Below are 25,610 nucleotides of genomic sequence, written 5' to 3' on the forward strand. Positions count from 1 at the left end.
TTAATTATTGCACATTCCCTAAGCCTATGTGCAGTTTTGATTGCACATTCCCTAAGCCTTTTATAATTATTTTTTAACTGCACTATCTGAGTTTAGCAGATTAACAGTGGCACAAAAGAATGTTTGAATCTGTTCAGTTTACAGTTTGGGACCCTGAACCTTCTGCCTGATGGCATCAACTCAAACTGACTGTGAAGAACATGGGTTGGGTCATTGATAGCCCATTTCTTTTTCTTTTCAACATTCAACTGAACCAGAAATATTGGAACAAAATAGTCATTAAAAAATTACACAAAGATTAGAAATGATACAAAACATGTCTTAACACTTCAACTTTTGTAATGAGATAGGTGGGCCTGTCTGTGTTTTTATAACGCATACCTGTCCAGGTGCAGGAGGAGAGCACAGCAGAAGATCAGGTGCAGCATTCAGTCTGTTTCTGAGCTTTGTCTTCAGAACTGTATTTTGCAGACCTACATGCAGATCGTGACAAAGGGACCCCAAAAAAATCTCTTGCAACTCACCTGAAGGTCGCGACCCAGTCTTTAGGAAACACTGGTCTAAAGACATTTTCTGCCCGAATCACTTAGATCGCTAAATTAACCTATCACTGGTGTATAATGTTTTTATTGGTTATTATTTCCTGCATTCTTACATAACACAGAGAAAGATAAGAAGGCTATAATGTCATGCAGTGGAACATTCCAGGCAAAACAATAACATCTCCATGGGGAAAAGCTGGTGCTGTACCCTCCACTCTAAAGTTACATGATGCACATTTTAAAAGATTCAGTTCTAGTGTATAAAAACATGGCCTACATAACACCACATATGGATATTCAGCACTCTCACCTAGTAAAAAGTAGGCTACTGGTTTGATTCTTGGAATTTGTGCCGTCTCCTTCCTGGACCATGACACATGTACACAGAGCTGTAATTAGTGGCACGTTTTTCTCCTCCCCGTGAGACAAACAGATAACCATCAGTCAGTCCAGTTTTGACTCATGGTTTCCAGCTCTTAAAGATGATAACACTCATGCCACAGACAGGTCTGGCATGTTGCTGTTTTGGAAAATAACAGACTCAGAATAGAATAATAAGTTAATAGGAGTATCTGTGATCATAGCCTGTTGTTAAGAGAATTGAATGGAGTCAAATGTCAATCTTATGAAATGTTATTTGTCAAGAACATTGTGAACACTGAGCGAAACAAAATGAAATGTACTGTTCTGTAGTCAGTGAAGTGACATGTACCAATATTACGTATTCAGAATACTAACTTTGAGTAACTGTATTCCGGTATAGTCACTTTTTCATTTAGTGGTAGTTACTTTCATTTAGTGGTATTCAGAATACAGAATACTTTTCTAAAATCAAAAGAATGCATGACTGTGCTAAGTAGTAATGCAGGTATTGTGTATTCTGTAACTAAATACATCTTCAAAGTACTCTTCCCCTCACTGTATGTTGTAAATTGAACTTTGAATTCTAGGTGAATAAGGTGAACCTTAAATCAAAGCTGATCAGTAACCAGATCTGTAACCACTAGTGTTATGCTCCTATGTAAATGTCAGTGTTGTATGTCATGTTGTGTTTGTCTATTGTGACGCGTTTTATGTTCTTATGTTTTATGTTTTATGTTTTATGTCTCTCTGACCTGCCAGGGACTACAGATGAAAAGTAGCCTTTGGGCTAATTCTGGTGTATTTACAAGTATATGTTCATGAATATGCATTCTCCCTTTTAAATAAATAAAATAAAAAAATGTAAAAACTAAAACTGTTTAAGAAATTTCTATTCTGTGTTAGTACGGGAAGTCTATGAGTAAGTTATGTAAACAGTTAAAATATAGAATTAAATTATTATTATCAGTTAATCAATATCTTTGTCACTTTATGGGGCAATTTAAGCACACTGAGCAGTAAAAATACAAAAAACTAAACAAAAAACAAACAAAACAAACAAAACAAAAAAAAAAATAAAAAATAAAATAAATAATAATAATAGAAAGCTCAGAAAAAAAAAAGAAGTCTCAATGGGTAGGTTCATTAAATTCAGTGTCAGGGCAGTTTGAGGTGAGTAACAGCCCTCAGAACAGAAATGTCCCTCCTCTGTGTCCTAAAGCTCGGGCAGTGCCCAGGGACAGCCAGGTGAAGTCTGAACACATGACAGGAAAGCCTTTTCTAAGCCTCACTTTCTGTTGTTTCGGTTGGTGATGAGGAAGGCCATTCCCTCTAGAATGTCATCTGTCATAGAAAATCTGTTGTAAATTTTAAAAAATAAGATAAAAATGTAAGTCAAGTTTAAAAACTGCACAGTATGCCAGCCAGTCACAAGAGCAGTGACTAAAATGGTGGTAAACAACGATTAGTATTAGTATTATTATTGTAGTGACTATTTGTCAAATAAAAGTAACAAACAAAAGCGGTGAGCAAACTCCGAACTAAACATAACTCAAATAATCACCTTTGGGCACCATGGGTATGTGGTTTACGCAGTAACAAAATTACAAATCAATGTCTGTGACCAAAGCTGAATTTCCAAGATTTATTTCCAGTTGTGGCAAGCAACAAGGATACATGTTAAAGGCCTACTCCTGCTGCGTCTCCTTTTGACTGGTAAAAAACCATAGGCCCAGCCAGGTGCACTCTGGTCTGTGTGTCCTACCCTCCTTTATCCCCTAGGTGACCCAGATTAAACCAAAAAAAAAAAAAAAAAAAAAAAAAGAAATTAGCAAATATAAAATTAACATAGCAAAAATGCATTATGCAAATTAACAAAACTGAATTAGTAAGATAATTAACAAACAAAAATAATAAACAAATTTTAGAATCAACAAAATATAGATCTTACAATTATTATTAGTAGCAGTATTTTTTTTCCATTATATCATAGAGATGCCACATGTAAATAAATAAATAAAATATATAATAAAAATAAAAATGTTGAGAATTTGTCTCAGGTGAGGGGTGAAGAGTTCAAAGGTCACGCTGCAGCATTTCCACAACACTCCACCTGCGTCGTCTCTCGTGCCAAAAGATCGCTCTACTATCACTAATTATTACGACTCAGCGTTATCATTTCACCGTGCCACAACTTCAACTCATGTGCCGTTTAGTTTCGACTCGGTGCCAACAGCTGTCAGAGCCGAATAACCCCAAAACTAAGCCGATGTTTTGCGATGCTACTGGCTGCTACGTGCTAACATGCTAACTGCTGCTGCTGCAATGTCGCAACCGAGAAGCGGCGTGTGGAGATAGTTCACTTTCTGACTTTCTACCTCAAGATTGCGCAAGGAAAGGTGAGTGAACTGATCGCCTTGTTAAACTGTCATCGCTGTGAGATCGATCCGTTTAGATTTATGATTGTTGGCAGCGTTGTTAATACTTTTCGGGCTACTTTAGCTCGTAGCCTGCCCATGTTTTCCGTGATTAGAAGCAGCGAGTGAGCGAGCATGGCATCAAATACTCTGTCAGGTGATTCATCGTTAAATTTGGTGACTGTTTTTGAGCAAGCTTTGTCCCTATTGTTGAGATCTAGTTGAAATAAGCACAAACACTGTACTATTCTTAGCATTAGCCATAAGCAAATAAGATGTCAGCTGTTTGTTTACATTGGCTTAATCCACTTGTATTTCTTGTTAGTTCGCTTATCACACATGTCCTTCACCTAGATGCAAATTGAACAGGGCAATTTCCATGTTACGTAGCCTACAGGTTCATAATTCGTACTAATAATACAACAGAAACAAGTTATGTGTTGTAGTTAAATTATAGTTCAGTGTTAAGCATGCTTACTTAAGTAGGTTTCAGACACCATACTTTTATGCCTGCTAGGGGTGTAACAATAAACAAAATATCTTGTCAAAGTTCTTTCAATAATATCGTGGGCCATCACAATATATCGAATCACAAGTTTCTTTGCTTAAATTTATTGTTATGGTGCAGCAATAGCTAAAAAAAAAAAAAAAAAAACAGAGGGAACTACATTGACCATGATCCTTTGCTCCGTTTTGGTGCAAACTACATGAAGAAATAGCAGTTCTGAGAACTAAATCTTAGATCTTTGGATTAAGTCTTGTCAAAGCATTTTAAGGGGAAATTTTGTTACACAGTTTTGTTGGCCTCCATAAAATATCTCAATAAATATAGTACCGTGAGATGTATATTGTGAAAATATTGTACTGTGAGATTTGGATATCGTTACATCCCTAATTCCTACTAAAGTTATATATTGTACAGTGTAACAGTATGCTTTCTTGAGTAAAAGTTTTGTTTACTCTTCCCACTGTGAGTAAGATTACAAGTGACAAAAGCTTTATGTGTCAATATGAAATTATTTGAATTTTTTTTTTTTTGCTCCACTCCTTCAGATATTTAATTTTTGTCTTTTTTTTAAAAATATCTGTTCTTTTGAAATCTGTGTATTATTTAATATCTTCTCATCCCAGTTACATTATCTTTAAATTAAAAAATCAGATATTACTTCCAGGAAGTTACTCTTCAGACTGTGTTTATTACAGTTGAATAACAGCAGCTACAGCTAGAAGGAGGGACACAGAAAAGGTGATTGCGCAGTTCACATTACATTACATCCCCCTTTCTCAGCAAGAAAATGTAATTGCCTAAGAATCATGCAAATAGCAATTCAGTGACCTGAGTTTAAAGTTTAGAACTGTGCAATAACAACCTTTAGCTTATTACAATCAATTAAATAAAGCCCATATAAACAATTTTTAAAAATCTTACATTATCCATTTCTTACTACTCTTACTTGAGTGCAAATGTTACATACTTTTTCCAATCTCTTTATATATAGACAATATTCTAGTCACATTTAATCCTTAAAAGGCCCATATCTATGCTATAATGTTGTTTCCTCATCACAAACATACCTGGAGTTGTGTTTTGTTTCATTCGCACATGTTTAACACACAAGTTCTTCTCTCAAACTGAAAACACTTCCAGCTTGTGATGTCTTGTGGTTATGCAGTGTTTTTAAACTCCATACACCTTCACTAGAATAATTTGGATAATTTCAGAACTGGAAATGCCGATCTCTACTGAGCAAAACAAAAAAGGTAGCTGTTAACTTGAAAACTACCTCTTCATGACGTCACAAGTTGGAAAAGAGCATTTTAAGGTTTGGAGATGTAGACAGACTAATAATAAAGGATTACTCAAACATGTGTGAATGAAACAAAACACAACTCCAGGTCTGTTTTTGAGGAGGTAACAGCATTCTAACATGCTTAAAGCTCCCTAAAGAGTCAATTTTGTGTAATATAGGACCTTTTAATAATGCAACGCAGTACATTTTGTTCCATACATTTCTGCATCCCACCTGTTGAATTTCCTCCACCAGTAAATTATTGTTCGTCCGTAAGGAAGGCTATGTGTTCCTTTGAAAATGTAAGCAGCCAGACATTAAAGTGACTTATTGGCCACTCGCATGACGTCTTTGCAGATGCAGTTTTCCATAGGCGCGCCCTTTGCCCCGCACTTATCAATAACACAGAGATGAGAATACAGTGGAATCTCTCCTCAGACACAGCAGCACCCGCTCTTGTTTGGCCTGGACATACTTGGGTCTCCGGGGATGTCTGGGTTGTGTAATGGTTATAGATATGAGCTATGAAAAGTATGCTGGACAGTGTTACAGCATTGGAGGTTATTACCAAGTCAAGATAATAATGGAAATAGAACGGTGTAAACATGGAATAGATCATAACAGGGACTTTGGGAATTGTCTGCAAGGAGTCGGTTTGTGTAATAGATTTTTCGCTGCATGTTTTTTGTATTCAGCATGAAGCTACTATCAACTCACCACCCAGAATGTTCCACAATATGGCATTTAACAATTTACTAGTATGCTTTCTATGGAGACAAGCCCCCAGGCCAAGTTACAGGTCAGATCTGTGGAGTACAAAGAAAAACACCTGTATAAGTAAATCAAAAAGAAAATTTAATGCCATAATGTGGGGAAAAACCTGGTAGATCTATAATATCTGCCCGGAGGCAAGCAGGTGGAGGACATTCCTAGTTTTTGACACTCTGAGATCCCCCCCTCCCTTTGCTCCTCACCTTAAGCCACTCCCCCTTCAGAGCGCTATCGCATTACTATCAACGTGCATCTCGTTAATGAAACTACTACACATCGCATCAGGTTTGTCGAGTTTTGTTTTTGTGTATTTGTGGAGAATTGTCATGTGGGAACATTGATAATGTAGGTTTGTTGGCTGTTAGTGTATTCGACAGAATTGTGTAGGGCCCTGGAGAGATCGCTAAATTACTGAAACTTGCATGGATGACACCTAAAACCTCTTCATCTATGTTTTTTGGTAGAACGCTTTAAAAATGTCAATGTTTTTAAATGCTTGGATTAGAAGTCTGATGCTTTTCCCATTTATTATAGAAAGTCTGCATCTAATCATAAATCATTTTACTGCCCAGTAATCAGGAAGTGTGAGGTAGCTTGCTAGTTGTTTTTAGCTTTACCGTCATGTCAAAACTCCACTCTGGTCTCTGAGAGTTGTGAAAAATGCTTATAAACTGATTAGGATGCTCAGAATGAAGGTAAGTGAGACTGTTGGACCACTGCGAAATGAACCGGTTCTGTTTTTCATATTTTTAAGGTGGTAAAAATCAGATGGAGCAGCTTTTAAAACGCAGATGAGCACTCAGGGGACACAAGTACTTGAAGATATGGTTGTTTGCTTATATACATTTTCATAACAGATGTGCTGAGTTATTCATGGTCTGTTGAGTAAGTGCATTCTCACCTGTCTTGGTCTTGGCACCGTGTCATTAGAGGGCACTGACTCTGCATTATGAATGTTACCAAAGCCACAGGTGCTGCGTCGTCGCGGGGCTCTAATTATCATCAAGACAAGGGTGGAGGTGTCATCAAGAATTCACTAATACCAGACAATAACCATAGACATCCAAACAGTCATTTTGAGGGAATGATTTGTGTACGAAACAACAAAACCTACCTTTTATTAGGGTAGAGAATGTTCTTTTGAATCTTATGGTGGTCCAAAAATTCACAGGACAGAAATGAACTTTTCCAGAACAAGTATAAGAGCACATAGACTAGTTTACGCCCATGGACCAATATGGAATCTACCTGGACCACTGAGGGTTTACAGAGATATAAGAGCACATGGGAATAGAAACAAAAGTACGACAATTTAATGTTGAAAATAACATTCTATTGTCGAAAGAAAGAATGTTTTTTATTATCATCCTGGTCTCAGAATTGGTAATGAGTTTTGAGTCTATTCCTTTGTATCAAAATTGAGCATGAAAGTTTAGTATCATGACTAGGGCTGTCTCAATAACAGCAAAAATGAATCACCGCAGTACGAAGAGGCCCACTACGGTGCATGTTGGGCCACCGCAATCACCGCACGTGACCAACATGACCTGACCCAGAGTCCTGCACGAGTCAATTTTTTTGCTCTCTTAAGTCCGCGGGTACCAGAGCCGGTGCATGGAGTGGAGAAAGGGGTGGGATGTCATAGCATACCGCGCTGATGAGCCGCTATACCGCACTGCAGGAAAAATTCCCTAATCGCGACAGCCCTAATAGTGACAATAATAGTGAGCACTAATTTTGGAACAGAGATTTGAATTGAATGCAATTTGGGGTGAAAGATTCGGAAGAAATATTTAATTGTTATTTTTCTGATGAGCATTGTAATTGTAATTAGATTTGTGATTTCTGTTTTAATAATAACATTTTGTTCAAATGTGTCTGGAAGAACTGACAAAAAGACAGATCTAAAGTCCAAGGTTAGCTGTTTTTATGCAGAATACAACAGGAGATTTAGTTGCGATTAATCTTGCAACCCTCCCAAAATTATGTAATGGATTAAAGCAGAACTAAGTAACATTTTTACCTTACTTAATGTCTTTGAAAGAAACTCTGATGGTTACATATGACATTTTGGGGTGTTTGATACCCCCAGCTGTCTCTGGGCAGAAAAAAACAGACATGCAACTGGGCTCCCACTGGGTTGGTGGCAGCTCTCAGGGCTTTGTTTTTGTTTGCAAGAGCCAGATTGCTTTACGGCACTTCAAAATACACACACAGGTAACCAAAATGTGACACACCCTGTACTGGCACTATTCACAGTTCAGTGCAAAAATAAATATGTAGTGTTTATTTGTGAGGTGTCAGCCATGTCACCACCAGCTAAGAGACAGTGGAAGCCTTTGTCTGAGGACGCAAAGAAAAAAGGTGAATCGGACAGTGCCCGAGCTCTCAGGGAATCGATCTGGGGAAGGTGTTTGAGGAATAACAGAGCTCAAGGAAAGAGAAGTAGCGACGCAGATCTGCCGATATTATTGAACTCGTAAGTTTCATATGCATTGCTCATATCACTGTTATAGTAATGTAACTTGAGTAATTGTTAGCTTTAGTACGCGGTTATCTTGTTCGTAGATGCTATTCTTAGCATTCTCCATTTTTAAATGTAGCTATGAAGCTGATTAGATTGATTGATACGTTTGTATAAATCCTTTGATTTGAGCAGCTCATGTCTCATCTGCTGCAGAACGTACAGCTTGTGTTGTCAATGAGCAAAATCAAGTGCAATTTGGAAATTTAGCCCTGACGTGGTGTCTGACTATGGCTAACGTCACGCCAGCATCAGACGAGATCACGCATGTGTGCGTGTGATCAAAGCATCACATCAGGATCACTTCTGTAATTGACAGACTGATGTTTCATCTGTATGTAGTAGTAATGCAAAGTACCTGATTGTCGTGAGTTTGTTTTTCAAAATGATAGCTATAAATGTATCTATTGACGGTCCAGATTGCCACGAACTGAGCCACGTAAGACCTTTTGTCCTGAATAGGCCTCATCTCCTTGTGTTGATTTTTTTATACTATAATGGTGTTGTTTTTGAGGTCTCGAAACATTGTACTTCTTCTCTGTAATTAAGTCTTTTTTGTTTTGGTTTGTTGTGGTTCGCGTGATGCCTTGAATGGGTTTTCCAAATGAGCCTAGGATTTAAAAACCCATTATAATCTGGCGTCTTAAAGGTGCACTGTGTAACTTTCCTTCTTTACGCTTCTTTTTTTAAATGTTTTATGTAACTTTTAGCCAAAAAATACTGTAACTTTTTGGTTGGTGGTCTGTTACTGGCTTGTTTCTTTGGAGATGTCATTGGTTTGTCTGGAATGTTCCACAGTATGACCATAAAAAACTTTATGTTCAATTACAGATGGTTTTACAGCTCAAAAATACATAGAAAAACACACATTGTGACTGTGAATGGGGTCGTGTCTCCACAGATCTGACCTGTAACTTGGTCTGGTTTGGTCTTAATGAAGATAGAAAGATTTAATGCCATACTGTGAAACATTCCAGACATCTCCATGGAGAAAAGCATTTGATGGAACCTTCCACCAGAAAAGATACACAGTGCGCTGCAAACAGAAAAAACATGCATTCCTACTGTGAGCATGCTTGCATTTCCACAAACCTGACTCTCATTTGGCATGTAGGAGGGCCTCTTCCTGTTAGTTTACACAGAAATGTTGTTCTTTTGGGTATAATATTCCACAATATGACATAAAATCTCTATGGAAAATGTTCCAAAGTATAGTTTTAACTTTTTAACTTTAGTTTTCATGGAGGTGACGTGCTAATTCCAGGAAGTCACACACACTACCTAATTATACATCCATAGTGAATAATTTATGCCTTGTTACTGACTAGTGTGGCCATGATACTAAAATTTCAAACTTTAATTCGATACTAAGTAATAGACTTGATAATCAATAGTCGGGAGGCACCAGTCCGATACTGAAAACTTTGGTAGATTGATTATCTGCTTCCAAATATTGGTTCAGTCGAGATGTTTACAGATGATTTCAAAAGAAAATTTACTGACTGTAGTTGACCCAGAAAGCCTCATGATATGTGAATCTTTAATTCAAGATAAGATGATGAGAGATAAATCACAGCTACATATAAAACACACTTGGATCAGTCCTGTCTTATTTTATTTTGCTTTAAGGAAGTAAATGCTGTTTTTATATGTGTTGATATCGGGTATCAGCAGATAATTAAAGCTACAGTGTCGGAATCGTTATTGGAACTGAAAAAGCTGGATTGGTGCGTTCCTACTCAACTCTGATTTCGATACCATGATGATAATAAAACACTCATTTAGGACATAGAATGTGATTTTCAGCATTAAGTCATAGTATTTCTTTTATATTACAAGGTTCTCAGAGTCATTGAAATCCTTGAAAAGTCATGGAATTTTAGGCTACGTTTATATGACGACGGTCTGAACAGAAGACGCAAAAGTGGCATCGCGTCTTCACTTTATATTCTGCGTTTTCGGGAGGAAATCTGTGTGCATACGGTGATGCAAAAGTGTGTGGAATTCAATTGGGGATGCATGCCAGGTGGCAAGGTGGTGACACTATGTGGTGATGTATGTGACATAAATGTGTACGCGACGTGAGCAGATCTGACCAGAGTTTTGCGTCTTGGGCAGTGTAGACGGAAATACTACGGCGCAGCGTATTCAACTTTTCCACTCTGGACAGTGGTTTCAGATTTTTGTGTTTTTAAGCCCCAAAAACGCTGTCACCGTCTAAACGAAAGTCACTTCTGATAAAATATTTTGTCGTTTTTACCCACAAGCGTTCTCGTGTAAACAGGCCATCAGTATCTCTTTCACGCAACTACAGCGTTCTGTTAAGTTCTCAGTTCTCCTTTTGTTTAAAAGATATGACAATAAAATTATACACTGACAGTATTTTGAATGTTAAAAAAACTATAAAACCAAACCATAAGGTGAGTGGAAAGGGTTAACATTTCATATTATCCCTAAAAGTATGCTCAAATCTACACATGTAGGTGCTGTGAAGTCATGGAAAATTCACTTTAGGTCATGAAAAAGATATGGACAAGTGTTGAAATTTTGTCAGTGAAAAAGTGGTCCAGGTAGGTTCCACAGTGGTCCGTGGGCATATACTAGTCTGTGTGATCTTATATTTGTTCTGATACAGCTCAAGATCATTCTAAAACGATTCAGGAAAGCTACATTTCTGGTTAATCTAGTTTCAATTCTAGTTTTCGTATCTGATTTTCGATACTTTTGACAACCCTAGTGTGGAGCATGTTCCAGTGTTTATCTTTTGAAACGGAGAGGAATGCGCCCACGTTGATCTTGCATTCTCATATATTACTTGTGTTGTGGCATAACTGTACTGCCACAGCCATTCTCCCCATTCTGCGCATAGCTCCCATCCACAGGCCCTGATTTAATGTCCGCGTACGAGCCATCCGTCACGCAGGCTCCCATATTTACATTCCAGCGAGAGACTGTCTGCCTGCTCTTTCCACTGTTACATGGGGAATTCTGAAACGGCTCCATCGGTTTATTATTGATAAAAGAGCGGCGTCCAAAAGCGTCTAATCGCGCAACGGGATGTTTGGACGCTCACCGCAGTCCCGACCACAGCGCCTCATAGGGGAGAGAAGAGATACAGATTCCCAAGGCAAGACTGGTTTTGCCATGTTTTATAACAACTAGGACGGGGTATCATTAAGAAGTTGCCAATACAATAAATATACGTCGATACAGGGCACTTTCGATTCGATATGATATATTTCAAATCGATTCGATACGGTTCAATAAAAAATAATGGCAAAATTATGGCTGTGACACTAAAAGTCTTTGCTAAACCATTTCTTGTGTAAAGTTCATATGAGGCACAAACATTTTAATCATCAAAACAGTGAAAATGTCAAATGTGTTGCATAAACGAGTTTTCTTCCACTCAACAAGCAACAAAATTGTAGTGCTATAACAAAATAATTTAATAAAATATAACAAAAAATACTCTTGGTGATATATTGATACAGCAACCCACGATATCGATACTTTATCATCACATTAAACAATACGATATATCGCTATTCCGATATTTTTGCACACCCCTAATAATAACACAATCAGTACATATTTTGGTTGTATATTTCACATTTCTTTTAATTCCACAATACCATTTTATTAATTTTTTTTTCATGCAACATAAAATAATTATCAGAAACTCTGCTTTCAAATTACCTGACGATGACCTTACATAAATGTATAAAATTATTACATTTTTTAACCAAACCAAAAATTTTGATTATAATATTACATAATTTATCTAAAATGTGTGTTCATTTGACATTAAAATGGAAACGGGTGAGAGATTTAACTAAAGTTGCATTATGTAGTTTTTCTGGTGGTCGTCACTTTCTTGACTGCATGGAAACGTTATGTCCTTTTAAACTGAGAATTTGAAAACAGTTTCTCTGCTAAAATATTAAATAAAATATGTTGATTTGTGTAAAATGTTCAGTGCTCATGTGCCAGTCACACTGCACTGATTCTCTGAAAACTTTAATTAAGTTTTATAGTTTTATAGAACTTATTCACTCACACCAGCAGGACTAAATGGTTAATGGTCAAAAGTTTATACAGCTCTTTTACACCTTCAAGACACTCAAAACACTTTACAACAAGGAACTAACACTTCATCTGTGGGAGCTGGAATCACACAGTCAACCAATGATGTTTATGTCGAGAACAGGATTCGAACCGCCAACGTTCAGATCAGTGGATGAACGCTCTACCAACGGAGCTGCTGCCGCCCCATGCGAATAAAGTGAATAGCCCAAGTGGTAAATAAAGTCATCTGCTTCTTGTGAGAGTTCACATTTTAATGTAATTGGTTTAAACAAAACACCTACAATGACTAAATGTAAGACAATTTATTGCCGTACTGTGGAACATGACATCTCCATGGTTACAAACATGTAATGGATTCTCCGCCGGAAAAGTTACATAGTGCATCTTGTGTCTCATTATCCGATTGAATGATTATTTCATCTAAATTTTTAATGTATTTTTCATTTGTGCTGCTCTGAGAAATTGAACCAGCTACACTATTTTTTTTTAGCCCAATAAACAGCTTCACTGGTTCGAATACACGTGGTACCTACTTACCCCAACACTTCCAATGAGGAAGGAGTCTTGTAATGGAAAGTACTGTGCAAAATCTGTAAACATGGGAAAGAATCTATTATCAGAATGTTGCCTATTTCAATCCAATCCCAACACATATATTCTTATAATTCTTGTCTTTGTTTGTGTTCCAGATGGCTGTGTCGGTGAGAGGGCTGTGCTTCATCATCACCCTGTTTTTGAGCAGTTTCTTCGGGAGCATCTACATGCTGGGGCCCGTCCTGCCCCTCGTGCTGCTGTCTCCGGCCTGGTACCGCTGGATCACTGACCGCCTAGTGGCCACATGGCTCACCCTCCCTGTTGTGAGTCCCGTACAAGACAATTACATGTTTGGATATTCTGCTGTTTTAAGTGCATAGATTTTTTTTTTTAATTTTTTTTTCTGACTTGGTTTGGAGGATAGTACGAGTGGTAAATATTTATCACAGTTTTACATCACTTAAGTGGCAGTTTGTGGAAGAAAAGTATAACAGTATAAAAGTTCAGAAAGTAGCCACGTTTACATAAGAGCTTTAATAAAAAAAAAAAAATAAAAAAAATCTAATAAGTTTAATTCCCAATAATCGTTTTAATTCCTAAGTAAGTGGGTGGTTTATTCTGATTTTAAAGCCAAATGAATTTATTCCTCTATCATGTAATCGTTTATTCTTCTTAAATATATTCCCGTTCGTTCAGCGCATGCTCGTTGGGACGCCCTTCTGATGCAATCTGGACGATCCGGCTCCACCAATCCTGGCTTCACTTTCATTCACTGCTCTTTGGGTTTGCGAGCGGGATGCGGGAGTGGGCTGAGGTAGAGCAGCCGCTGACTCAGTTTGTCTTCTTCCTCCCTTCTCCGACACTCTTTCCTTTTCCTCCTCAGCTGACAGGCGTAAAGCGTGATGAGACAATTCTCGAGCCACAGCTTAAATATCATTGGAACGACTGCGAAAAAAGTTTGTATCATGTTTGTGTCCGTGGCGTAACGACAAACCGAGATGAGAAAAAAGCCGGTAGCAGCTGAATTGTGTGTTTTCTTCCGGGCGACATAAATACGTTCGTGTCTCTTTCCAATCAGAACCCTTCCCCAACCCCAGACATTGAGCGGAATTAAATAAAAGCGATTTAACATGTTTTCCATGTAAACCTCAGTTCCGGAAATATTAATTTTAGGTTATTATTATTAGGTTATATTATGTTAGGTTGCTTTATTCGTAGGTAAATTTGTTACGCAGATTTGAGAGGCTGGTCCCACATTTCACATTTCATTCATCCACATCATCATCAATAAACACACATAAAACACAGTTAGAAAATAAATTGTTACAGTGCTCCAGTGCAGAATGGTTTGTTCCATCAACAATTAGTTAAACTCATTCATCACGCTTGACTAAAAACACAATAAATATTAAATATAATATATTAAAAACACAAACGTACTAAAATTGATAGATAAATAGATTACAATTTATTCATAAGTGTGGTAGTGGCTTTAATTCCGAACAATTAATTTGGAATTAATAAACATCATGTAAACGTGGCCACTGAGTTCAAAAACGGAATATCTCTATCTATGTCATCTGCTTAAAAAATGTCATCCTAAATCGTAAATGGTCACATTTTTACACGGCGCTTTTCCACCTTCAAGGAACTCAAAGCTTTTTACGTCAAGGAACCACTCACCCATTCACACACATATTCATTTTTTTTTTTTTTTTTAATTTTTGCGAAGTTTATAATTTGACTCCCAGGTTGGACAATGGACATGGACAGCAGAGTGACATATGAAGAGGTAATTCCTGTTCTGTTATGTAGCAACCGTTTTGTAAACATGGGCCAAAACCTAAATGACTCAAATTACAGTTATGATTAGATAAATGAAAGATGACAACTCCTTTATTTAGTTAAATCAATGTTTAAACTGTCAGAATATGTGCCTACCTTGTGTGTAAATCATCTCTACGTTTTCAGTTTTGTTGATGACATAGATAGAGTATTCCATTTTACAACTCTGCGCTTCTTCCTGTATTTTTGTACTTTGTTTTACATCAGTTAAAATGTTGAGAAAAAATGATAAATATTGGGCACAAGCGCAATCCCGCCAAACCACCTTATGTAGTGTTTAGTTCTACGTTACCTCCCCCGTGTGCCCGTAGGCGCTGCTGGAGCTGGTGTTCGGGGTGAAGGTGGTGATCACAGGAGATGGCTTCATTCCCGGGGAGAGGAGCGTGATCATCATGAACCACCGCACACGTCTGGACTGGATGTTCCTGTGGTGCTGCCTGCTCCGCTACAGCTACCTGCGCCTGGAGAAGATCTGCCTCAAGGCCGGACTCAAAGCCGTGCCCGGATTTGGTGGGTGATGGGCAGTGGGTGTATTGCATTACACTAAATACACACTATTTCATTCATAACTCTACAGACTGTAACTGTCATAGTGCACATTTGTATTGTCCTGCGTTTCCTTTCCTTCCTACTTTATTTTGAAACCTTGGATATTTTTAATGATTATGATTGACAGTTTCCTGTGCGTAATTAGGCTTCTGTCTTCATTGTTCTGACTGGTTGATTGATGCTAACCCCACCCCCATCACAAAATCCGGCGTTGACAGAAGAGCGAGTTATGAACCCGCCTCGTAGCACTGTTTATCCAGAGACTGTTATGTCTGGGTTAATCTATCCAGGTCAGAGAAACGTATCCAGGATAAGAACAATCAATAGATACTACTACTATTACAGATATCACTTAGAAATACACAAGAGTCAGGCACAGTGACTGATGAGGGCCCGTTTAGATGATCATGAGGAGCAGGTGTAGTGTTTAACCTGTATAATGAAATGTATCGTCAAGTTAAAACAAGAAAACTCTTCAGCTGCTCACTCTTCCTCCAAACTAAACATTCTTCCATGTTCCACATGTATGATTAGTACTGACAGATGTGGGTTACACTAGGTTGTGCTGTCTCTTTGTGCATATGTGTGTAACGTGTGTGTGTGTGTGTGTGTGTGTGTGTGCAGGTTGGGCCATGCAGGTGGCATGCTTTGTGTTTATCCAGCGGCGGTGGGACGAGGACAAGAAACACTTGGAGAACATGCTGGAGTATTTCTGTGATATCAGAGAGCCTCTGCAGCTGCTGCTCTTCCCTGAAGGCACAGACCTGACTGGTGAGAGCTCCACCACTGACGAGGATGCATATGCCTCTGTAGTACTGTAGTAGTATAGTAGTATAGGACTCAACAGCGCAGTGGTAATGCTTTTGGCCATGCTGCTGTGCTGAAGTAACCAGGGGGCGGAGTCACTGGCGCTTCTGTCAGTGTGCCCCAGGGCAGCTGTGGCTACAATAGTAGCTTACCATCACCAGGGTATAGAGTGAATGAATAATGCTGAATAATGCTCTGTAAAGCATCTTTGGGGACAGAAAATGTTTGTGAAAGCGCTATATAAATAAAGACTTACTTACTTACCATGACTGAACAGGGTGGAGGTACATAACATAAAGGCAGTTAAGTGGGAAAAAAACTCAGAATGAGTGCAGTAAAGTTGTGTGAACTTTAAAAACATGAATAAGCACTTACTGGATTCAAGTGCTTATGTAGAGAAATTAAACCAAGCTTCTGATCGGAAGACACCTCACGAAACAGCGTTACTTCAACAGGTGTGAAAGTGAAGATGAAGGAATAACACCACAGAAACATGGTTAAAATTGACTCCAGTAACACATCCCCTTGAACATGTGAAAACAAAACTGGTGCTGTTATACAAAACCTCAGCTGCCGCCTGACTCCCAGCTCCCAGGACAACCAGGACGGCTCTGATCTTCCAGTGCCAGGTTCATTTGGGGCACCTCTGATGCTTTTGCACGTAACCTACAGTATATGTTACATGATCATTTTACTAATACATAGTACACGTGATGGTAAACAGTAGCGGTGGAAATCAAATCATAATTACAGTTTGAATTGACGCAGTAATCGCATTGAATTTGCAGTTTGAAAAGCGGCCATTACCAAATCTCAAAGACTGCAATTATTATATATTACAGACTACAACTACTTATTATCTACAAACCTGAACTGGAACCGTCAAGAAACATGTTCTAAAATGCATAAGACTTTTGTAACTGTTTAAGCAATTTATATTTCAGTCTTCTCCCCAGTGTTAATTCTTGGACATGTTTAAAATATTACCTAAAGAGCTGCTTTTGTTATGTATTTGTACACGATTAAAAACAATTTTGCTCAAATACACAGAAAAAAATCAGGCACTTTAAATTCATTATCTTGAATTTTGTAGTAAATGTTTTAATTATACTATAGAAGTTCAGTTCAGTTCATGTAAACAAACGAAATGACAAAAATATCTCGTTTACTTGCCAGATTTTTAAAGGTGCACTGTGTAACTTTTTGATTGGGGGCTTGTTTCTATGGAGATGTCATTACTCTGCCTGGAATGTTCCACAGTGTGACTTTAAACACCTCTGCCTCGCATTTATTCAATTACAGGTGGTTTTATAGCTCAAAAATACCTAGAAATACAACATTCTGACTGTGAGCGGCGTCGCCTCTCCACAGATCTGACCTGTAACTTGGTCTGGTTTGGTCTCCATGAAGATAGAAAGGTTTAATGCCATACTGTGAAACATTCCAGACAAAGCAGTAACATCTCCATGGAGAAAAGCATTTGACGGACACTCCACCAGAAAAGTTATACAATACATCTTTAAGTTTAATGACTGACTGAAAATGATACAAATAAATAATCCAGTTTATTTCTGAATTTGAAGATTTGAATGCCATTACTATGTGGGCATTTTGTAATATTGTGCAGGATCCAAAGTAGAAATCAAGACCTACGAAACTTTGGGGACAGGAGTGCTACTTGGATATTCAAAAATTGTTCAGAATTGTTCTTTTGGTGCTTTTCAGTGTAGGGACCAGTCTCAGATAGAAATAGAAATCAAGACCTACCAACGAAGTACAAAAAGATCTGTTAAAGTTGCATTGTGTTAGCCTGATCCATCAGCCGGGTTCCACGAAGTGAAACCTGACCTCGCAGTGTTGGGATTCGTTCCCTCAACGGTAGGCGGGTACTTTTTTATTTAACCAATCGCTGCTATTTGGTCGTGACGTATGTAATGCGCCAAATCCTGTTTAAAGAAGGGCAATAACTTCTTTCCCCTTGATAAAATTCACCAAACATCTCTTTGTTCCGGCTTTAAATCCTCGTTCTCGGGAATCGTTGCCAACACAGAATGTATGGCTCTTCGCTGATTGGCTGGTGCCCGAACTCGCACTTCTTGGGTTTTTGCGAACCATCTAGTGCAGGGGTGTCGAACTCATTTTGGTCCGGGGGCCGTATCCAACCTACTTTGATCCCAAAGGGGCTGGATCAGAAAACTCATGTCATATAAACCCCAAAAATAACAATAAGTTAAAATATTTGTGCAGAGAAACACAAATCTATTACAGAAATCTATTTTAATTGATGAACTCTTTCTTATTATAATATTATAATATTATGAACAAACTGAAACTTGTATGCAAATAGGAATAAGTCATTTTTTGGGGGGGAAAATCCTGCACTCGGCTCCACTTTTCTCATGTTGGACATTTTTCTGATGAGGGTGTCACGGTCAACAGTCAAAACGATCGTCCTTTAAAAGCGTTTGGAAAGAGACAAGTCTTCATTTGTGCTGCTCTGGTGGGAGGGGCCACGTACAGAGACACTGGAGACGCTGCTGTGATAAACACCACAGAAAATTAACAATATTTTAATAGAAAATATAATTCAAATATTTTAGTAGAAAATCACCCAAGGGCCACATTAAAGGTCTTGGAGGGCCGGATCTGCCCCCCGGGCCTTATGTTTGACACCTGTGGTGTAGTGTATTTGATTCCTGAGCTAGTTGCTGGAGAAATAAAATTGAGCGAAGGCAGTAGGTGGCGCCGGCCTGACTAACATTGTGTAACTTTTCTGCTAGAAGTCTGTCAAATGCTTTCCTCCATGAACATATTATTTTATCTGGATTGTTTCGCAGTATGGCATTGAACTTTTTTATCTTCACGGAGACCAAACCGGACCAAGTTACAGGTTTTCTAGTTATTTTTGAGCTCTAAAACCGCCTGTAGCTGAATAAATGTAAGATCAGGCTGTTTAATGTCACACTGTGGAACATTCCAGGCAGAGCAATGACAACTCCAGAGAAACAAGCAGATGCCTGACCCCCAACCGAAAAATCACACAGCGCATCTTTAAGAATCCAGTGATGTTAATATTAATCAGATGTGTTTGTTGTTTTGTTTTTGAAGAGAGGACCAAAGCGAAGAGCGACGCTTTCGCCGAACAGAACGGCCTGCCCAAATTAGAGTACGTGCTCCACCCCAGGACCACCGGCTTCACCCACATCGTCGACATGCTCCGTAAAGGTGAGGCTTCTAACGTTTACATAGCTTTTCAAGGCGGGTTTCTACCACTCTCTCTCTCCCTTTCTTCTTTCTTCTCACGTTTTTATGAAGAACAAAAGAATAAAGTGTTAAATGATACGAAAGCGAGATGCAAATATACGAAAACAACAAAGCTTATAACCCCCAAACACGAAAAACATCAACATGGCCTAAGAAAGACAAGAAACAAAAACTAACGCGTATAAAAGACAAAACGGAAACTCCTCACCTTTGCTCTTTCTTTCTCTTTCTCTCCTCACCTTTGCTCTTTCTTTCTCTTTCTCTCCTCACCTTTGCTATTACTTTCTCTTCACACCTTTGCTATCTCTCAACTTTCCCCTTTTCTCTCTCTTTCTCGTCTCACTCTGTCTTTCACTCGCTCTTCTTTCTTCTTCTGTCTCTTCATCATCTTTCCTCGCTCTCTTTCTCTCCCTCTGTCCTTTACTTTCTTTGCATTCTTCTTGTTTCTCTCTCTCCCATTCATCTCTTTTCCTCTCCCCTCACCTCTCCTCTTTCTCTCTCACCTCGACTTTCCTGTTTTCCTCTCCATCTCTTCTCACTCTTTATCTTTTCCTCCCTTTCTCTTTCATTATCTTTCTTCTCTTCCCCCCTCTTCTTTTTCCCTCTATCCTTTCATCACTTGCTTCTTTTTCTCTCTCCTTTTCATCTCTTTCTTTCCCCTGACCTTTCCTCTTTTCCTTCTCTCCTCAACTGTTCTCTTTTCTCTCCTCTCCCTCTCTCTCTCTCCTATCCTATCCTTTCATCACTCACTTCTTCTTTTTCTCTCTCTCCTTTTCATCTCTCTTCCTCTCCCATGACCTTTCCTCTTCTTTGCCTCTCGTCGCCTCAACTTTTCTCTTTTCTCTCTCTCTCTCTCATCATCTTTCCTCTCTCTCTCTCTCATCCTTTTCTCACTCTTCTTTTTTCTCCCCCTTTCATTTCTCTTCCTCTCCTTTTCCTCTTTTCCTCTCCATCTCTGAAATTCCTGTTTTTCTCTCCATCTCTTCTCACTCCTTCTAATCTTTCCACCGTCTCTCTCATCACCATATTTTCTCTCTCTCCCTCTTCTTTCTCCCTCTATCCTTTAAATCCTCACTTCTTTTTCCTCTCTCTCTCCTTTTAATCTCTCTCCCCTCACCTTTCCCTTCTTCCTCTCTCCCTGCCTTTCCTCTCCTCTCTCTATTTAGCCTTTCCCATCTCTCTCTCTCTTCTCTATCTCATTCTTCTCAAGTTTTCTCACAATCTCTCCATCTCTGAATCCCAACAATGAAAACAAACTCTTTAGATGAGCGATAACCAAGAGCACTTCTGTGAAAAACGTTTGAACTCAGCACAGATTAAACAACAGAAAACTTTGCGTGTGGATTCTCCCGTGTCCCGCACACATTTCCCATCATGCCTTGAGGCTTTGTAGTCCCCCCCTCTCCTGTTCTTCCCGTGTCCCTGTGCAGCTCCTGTGGTCCCTGCGTCATGCCCCTAATTCTGGCTCCTCTCCAGAGTTCTCCAAGTTCCCGACTGACGAGCTTCTCTCTTTCCGCTCTGCTCCCTCCTGTCTTATCGGCTTTTTCTCTCTTCTGTCCTTCTCTTTCTCTCTCGTCTTTTGTTATTCTCTCTCTAGTCCCTCTCTCCTCTCTCCTCTTTCGCGTCCCTCTCTCCTGGAGGTACAGATCCCTTGGCAGGTGCACCAAAGCGGCCCTGGCGTCACTGCACAGTCATTGTGTTCTCCTGGAAAGGAACTCGCTGTACCACAAATAGTTTATGTTCCTTTTTTAAACGTCTTTGTTCTAATTAGGGATGGGGATTAGTCGATGAATCAATAATTTTTTAAAAATCATTAAGAATTTCATCGATTACGTTCATTTTAATTGACAAACCGAATGTAGGTTGCTGTGCGTAGTTTAGGGTGACCAAACAGGGGTTCGGACATGTGTCTCTCTGCACTCAGAAGGAGCGAGACACAAACAGTCGGTCCGTCTGCATCATGCCGAAGCGCAAATGCGTTGTTACGACCCAGAAAAAAATGAGTCCCAACATATTTATAAAAGGACACGGAGACCAAAAAAACCCAACAACCTAAACCCAACAGAAAAGCGAAAACAGGACAGCCAGAGTCACTGAATAAAAAAAATTTGATGGTGTGGAAAAAAAACCCGTCAAATTATTCAGTGCATTTAACGATGATCCACGCTTTCCGTTGTGGTCGGGACAAGTGTGAGGCCATGTGCACAGTGCACAAAGCAGCACATATGTTTCGGTGTCCAGTGGGAAAAAGCTCACCAGGACATCGAAAACATGAAAAAGTTTTGCCAGGTGAGAGTCGCTCAATGTCGATGACGAGGCCCCACCTCCCTCCCCCCGTACGCTGTCCTGGTTTTGACAAACGCAAATCTGGTCACACTAACCTGTATTCCACTGAGTCATGCCGCATCAGCGACACAAGAGCTGATTTTTTTCCTTTGTTTTGTTTATGCAAATGAGCCATGCAGTTTTAAGTTTTTTTTCTGTAAGAGTTGCGCAAAGCTGCATTAAACACATTATAATGTCAAACAGGCTGATGTGGCTCTAGAGTGGTTACAGTTTATATGTCGTAAAGTTTAATTTATTTATGCAGATTAGTAGTGCAGATAGTAATAATAATAATGATGATAATTTTAATATAAAAACGTTAATGATTAATTGATCATCGATCGTTAATTCTCCCGACGATTGATTAAGAAAATTTAATCTAATGCCCATCCCGAGTTCTAATGTGTGTTTCTGTAAGTTACAGAAAGTGAACGACTATTTTCTCATTGTTTATGAATGACCTCGCTGGCATCGCACTATCGTAGTTTAAACTTAATATATTGTACAAACTCATTCCAAACTTTGTGGATTTCTCACAAAGCTGGTCCTATCAACACAAAACATAAAAACTGTGGTGACCCTGGCTCCTGCTCTTTAAATCTGTCTGTGTAATTCAGTAAGATGGAAAAAAATTCAATCGAAAAAGGAAAATTGTGATTCTTTTTCCCCATATTTACTGCTCTGGGTGTTGGTGATGTTATTGAGCCCATCCCAGTTTCTGTCTGAGTGAGTATTAATATCAGCTGTAAATATCATCCACATTCCCCGTTCGGTTTTAATCTGAGCTCTGTCGGCCGGTGTTTATTATGTGTGCATTGAGTCATCGTGGGAACATTCCTCCATGATGTCACTGCTAATTATCAAACGCTCAGAGCTGCTCCTTCTGACTTGTAATCCGGCCCGTGTATGCGAGCGCGCGATCAGCTGAGCTCCGCAGAATCAGGCCCGCACAGGTGACCTCCTGTCCCCCATGACACGGCCCTCACCTCTGGGTAGGACACTGCAGTAACGCTGATACACAGGCCCGTGAAGAACATGCTGATGTACGCACTGCACCGAGGAAGCTTTTAATTACAGCACAGCAGCGATGGCTCAAAGTCACTGTACTGTACGTTTACTGTCTCATAAAAAACAAGTTCATTTTAAACATTTTTCCATCCTAATTATCCACCACGATGAGTTTATAAGCACTTTTCAGGCCAAAGTACAGTTTTGTCTTCACATTAATGCGAAGAAAAAAAGCGCATTTCCTCCTCTCAGGCAATAAAACACTTACATATTAGTTGAGTTGTACACATTTAGTTGATTAATCGGTCAAATCTTTGTCGACTAATCATTGTATTTGCGATTTATAAAGATTTCTATGTGACAAGAGCAGAAAGAGTGCGTGAGTGAGCTGAAGATTTGATATTGTTCTGGTGTTTATGTGTAAAAAGGCAGATTGAACTCATCATTTATTAGATTTATTGAGTTTATTCTGTCTTTATATAAATGCTTTGTTTCCTAGTACTTTTTATCTGCATAGTTGTTTAATGAACTCCCCCTGCAGGTGTAATCTTGTGAGTGCAGTTTGGGTCAGATACACACAGAGGAATAATCATTTTGAAAGCTTTTACCACACCCCGAGAATTCCTTCAGTCGACCACAGCCCGAGACGGCACACAGTCACACCGCGGTCCCTTTACAGTAGATCTGTCTGTGCTGGAGTAAAACAAATGATGCTCAAATAGCGACTGACGCAGGTGCGACAGGTCTAACCACCTCTGTGCATCATGGAAAAATCATCATTCCAGGCGGGTATTTTTGATTGAGGCTCATTAAATCTGTTGCAGTGATTCTGCTATTTAAAGACTCTGCTAATAAATTAATCTATAATGTCTGAAAAATTAAAAAGAAAGCTCATGTTAAATTAGAAGAGGGGTGGGATTAAGTAAGTTTTCTTCCCACTCCTTTTTGGGCAGTTTTTATTTCTATTTGTTTTTTTCTATTATGATTTCATTAATGTTACATGTTCCATTGTATAAGAATGTATATCTCTAACTTGCCCAAATTAAATACCTAAAATAAAAAATAAAAATAATACATCTCCTACTGTAAATTGTTGCAGTGTAGCAAGAGGAGAGTTTCTGTCATTGTTATGGATACACGGTAAAAAATATGGCATGGGCGTCATTGACTTTTTTTATTGGGACACCAAAATGAAATTTTGTGCAAGTTTTCAAAAATTTTGAAAGACTTTTTTTTCCTCTCCCCATATTAAGTCATATCAGTCTGTAGGGGGCGCTAAAATGCCAAATTAAATTCTTTCACATTTAGTAGCTTTAGGGCTTCACAACTGATTCAAATTTAAGAATGGGAGCAATTAGTGTAAATCCCCCCCCCAAAAAAAACTTGCAATGTAAAATTGTAATTAGGGATGTGCAAAAATATTGAAATATCAATATATCGTATCAATATCGTGGGCTGCTGTATCGATATATCGCCACGAGTATTTTTTGGTATATTTTACTCAATTATTTTGTTACAGCGCTGCGTTTTTGTTGTTTATTCAGAGGAAGGAAACTTGTTTATGCGACACATTTGACATTTTCACTGTTTGATGATTTAAAATGTTTGTGTTTCATATTAACTTAAGACTTTTAGTATCACAGCCATGATTTAGCCTTTATTCTTTACTGAACCGTATCGAATCGATTTGCAACATATCGTATCGAATCAAAATGTATGTATCGTATCGGGAACTTCTTAATGATACCCAACTCTTTGTTCTCAATTGTCATAGTGTGTACCAAGTTTGAACGCGTCAGGAGTTCATAAAAGTATTTGTTTATTCAAATATAATAAACTATACATTTTCAGAAAGCACTCGCACGTCCTAACATCAGTTCACTTACCAGCTACTATTATCAACAAATAAATCTGGAGTAGTTTTGTTTAATTTACACATGTTTAATGCACAAACTCTGCGTATTTAGGCTCCTCATAAACAGAAAACACTCCTTGTGATGTCAGGTGGTAACACAGGAAGTGCTCCACTGTGTTTCTAAACTCCACACACCTTCACTAGAATCATTTGGACGATTCCAGCGACAGAATTGCCAATCTCTACTGAACTAAATATAAAAGGAGCTGTTAACGTGAAAACTAGACAGACTAATAAAAAAATCTTACTCAAACATGTGTGACTGAAACAAAACCCAACTCCAGGTTTGTTTTTTGGTGAGAGGCCAGTTTGAAGTTGTAAAATTCTCAAATGAACTTTTTAAAAGACATATTAATATGGAGTATTAAAAATAATCATACGTTTTATTTGCTTTTTATGATGATTGGGTAAACATACGGCGCTCTCTTTAGCTTCATGTCTCATCTGTTTCCATTGTAACCCGACCAAGTTCAGAACAAATCACTTTAATTACGACTGGAGACTGACCTTATAAAATATATCAGATTTCAGATAACAGTATCTTGGACACATCCTGCACACAACACAACAAAGACAGACTGCACTTCTATATTTATTTAAAGAAGACGTTATGCCTTTTGTCTGGTATCTGGTATTATTTATATAACATAACCTGCATAGATCATTTTACAGGTTTTTCATTGTAAAACCAGAATATAGATCGAAATGGCTTGATAATAGAAATGGGTCCACTGATTTCCTGTTCAAAACGGCAGAACTGATAAAACAAATGCAGAGCTGTGTGTTGAGATATAGGATGAGTGAAAACTGAAATTGTCTGAGCACTCAAGCTTATAAAAATTGAAACCTTGAAACCTAAAGGTCACATAC

At 38.5% G+C, this 25,610-nt stretch overlaps 1 protein-coding gene across 1 annotated transcript in view; it reads left to right on the plus strand.

Annotated features, from left to right (window-relative positions):
* The first annotated feature begins 2,994 nt into the window (after window positions 1-2,994).
* The window catches only part of lclat1 (lysocardiolipin acyltransferase 1), a 29,810-nt gene continuing 7,194 nt past the window's right edge, over window positions 2,995-25,610 (plus strand). Inside the window, exons 1-5 of the mRNA XM_020917551.2 lie at window positions 2,995-3,301; window positions 13,183-13,350; window positions 15,184-15,382; window positions 16,046-16,192; window positions 19,337-19,453. Coding sequence (XP_020773210.1) covers window positions 13,183-13,350; window positions 15,184-15,382; window positions 16,046-16,192; window positions 19,337-19,453 — 631 coding nt within the window. The 5' untranslated portion in view covers window positions 2,995-3,301. The remainder of the gene's footprint in view (window positions 3,302-13,182; window positions 13,351-15,183; window positions 15,383-16,045; window positions 16,193-19,336; window positions 19,454-25,610) is intronic.

Source organism: Boleophthalmus pectinirostris, unplaced genomic scaffold (genome assembly GCF_026225935.1).
Source record: "Boleophthalmus pectinirostris isolate CB_2022bp ecotype Guang Dong unplaced genomic scaffold, ASM2622593v1 HiC_scaffold_10, whole genome shotgun sequence".
Classification (NCBI taxonomy): domain Eukaryota; kingdom Metazoa; phylum Chordata; class Actinopteri; order Gobiiformes; family Gobiidae; genus Boleophthalmus; species Boleophthalmus pectinirostris.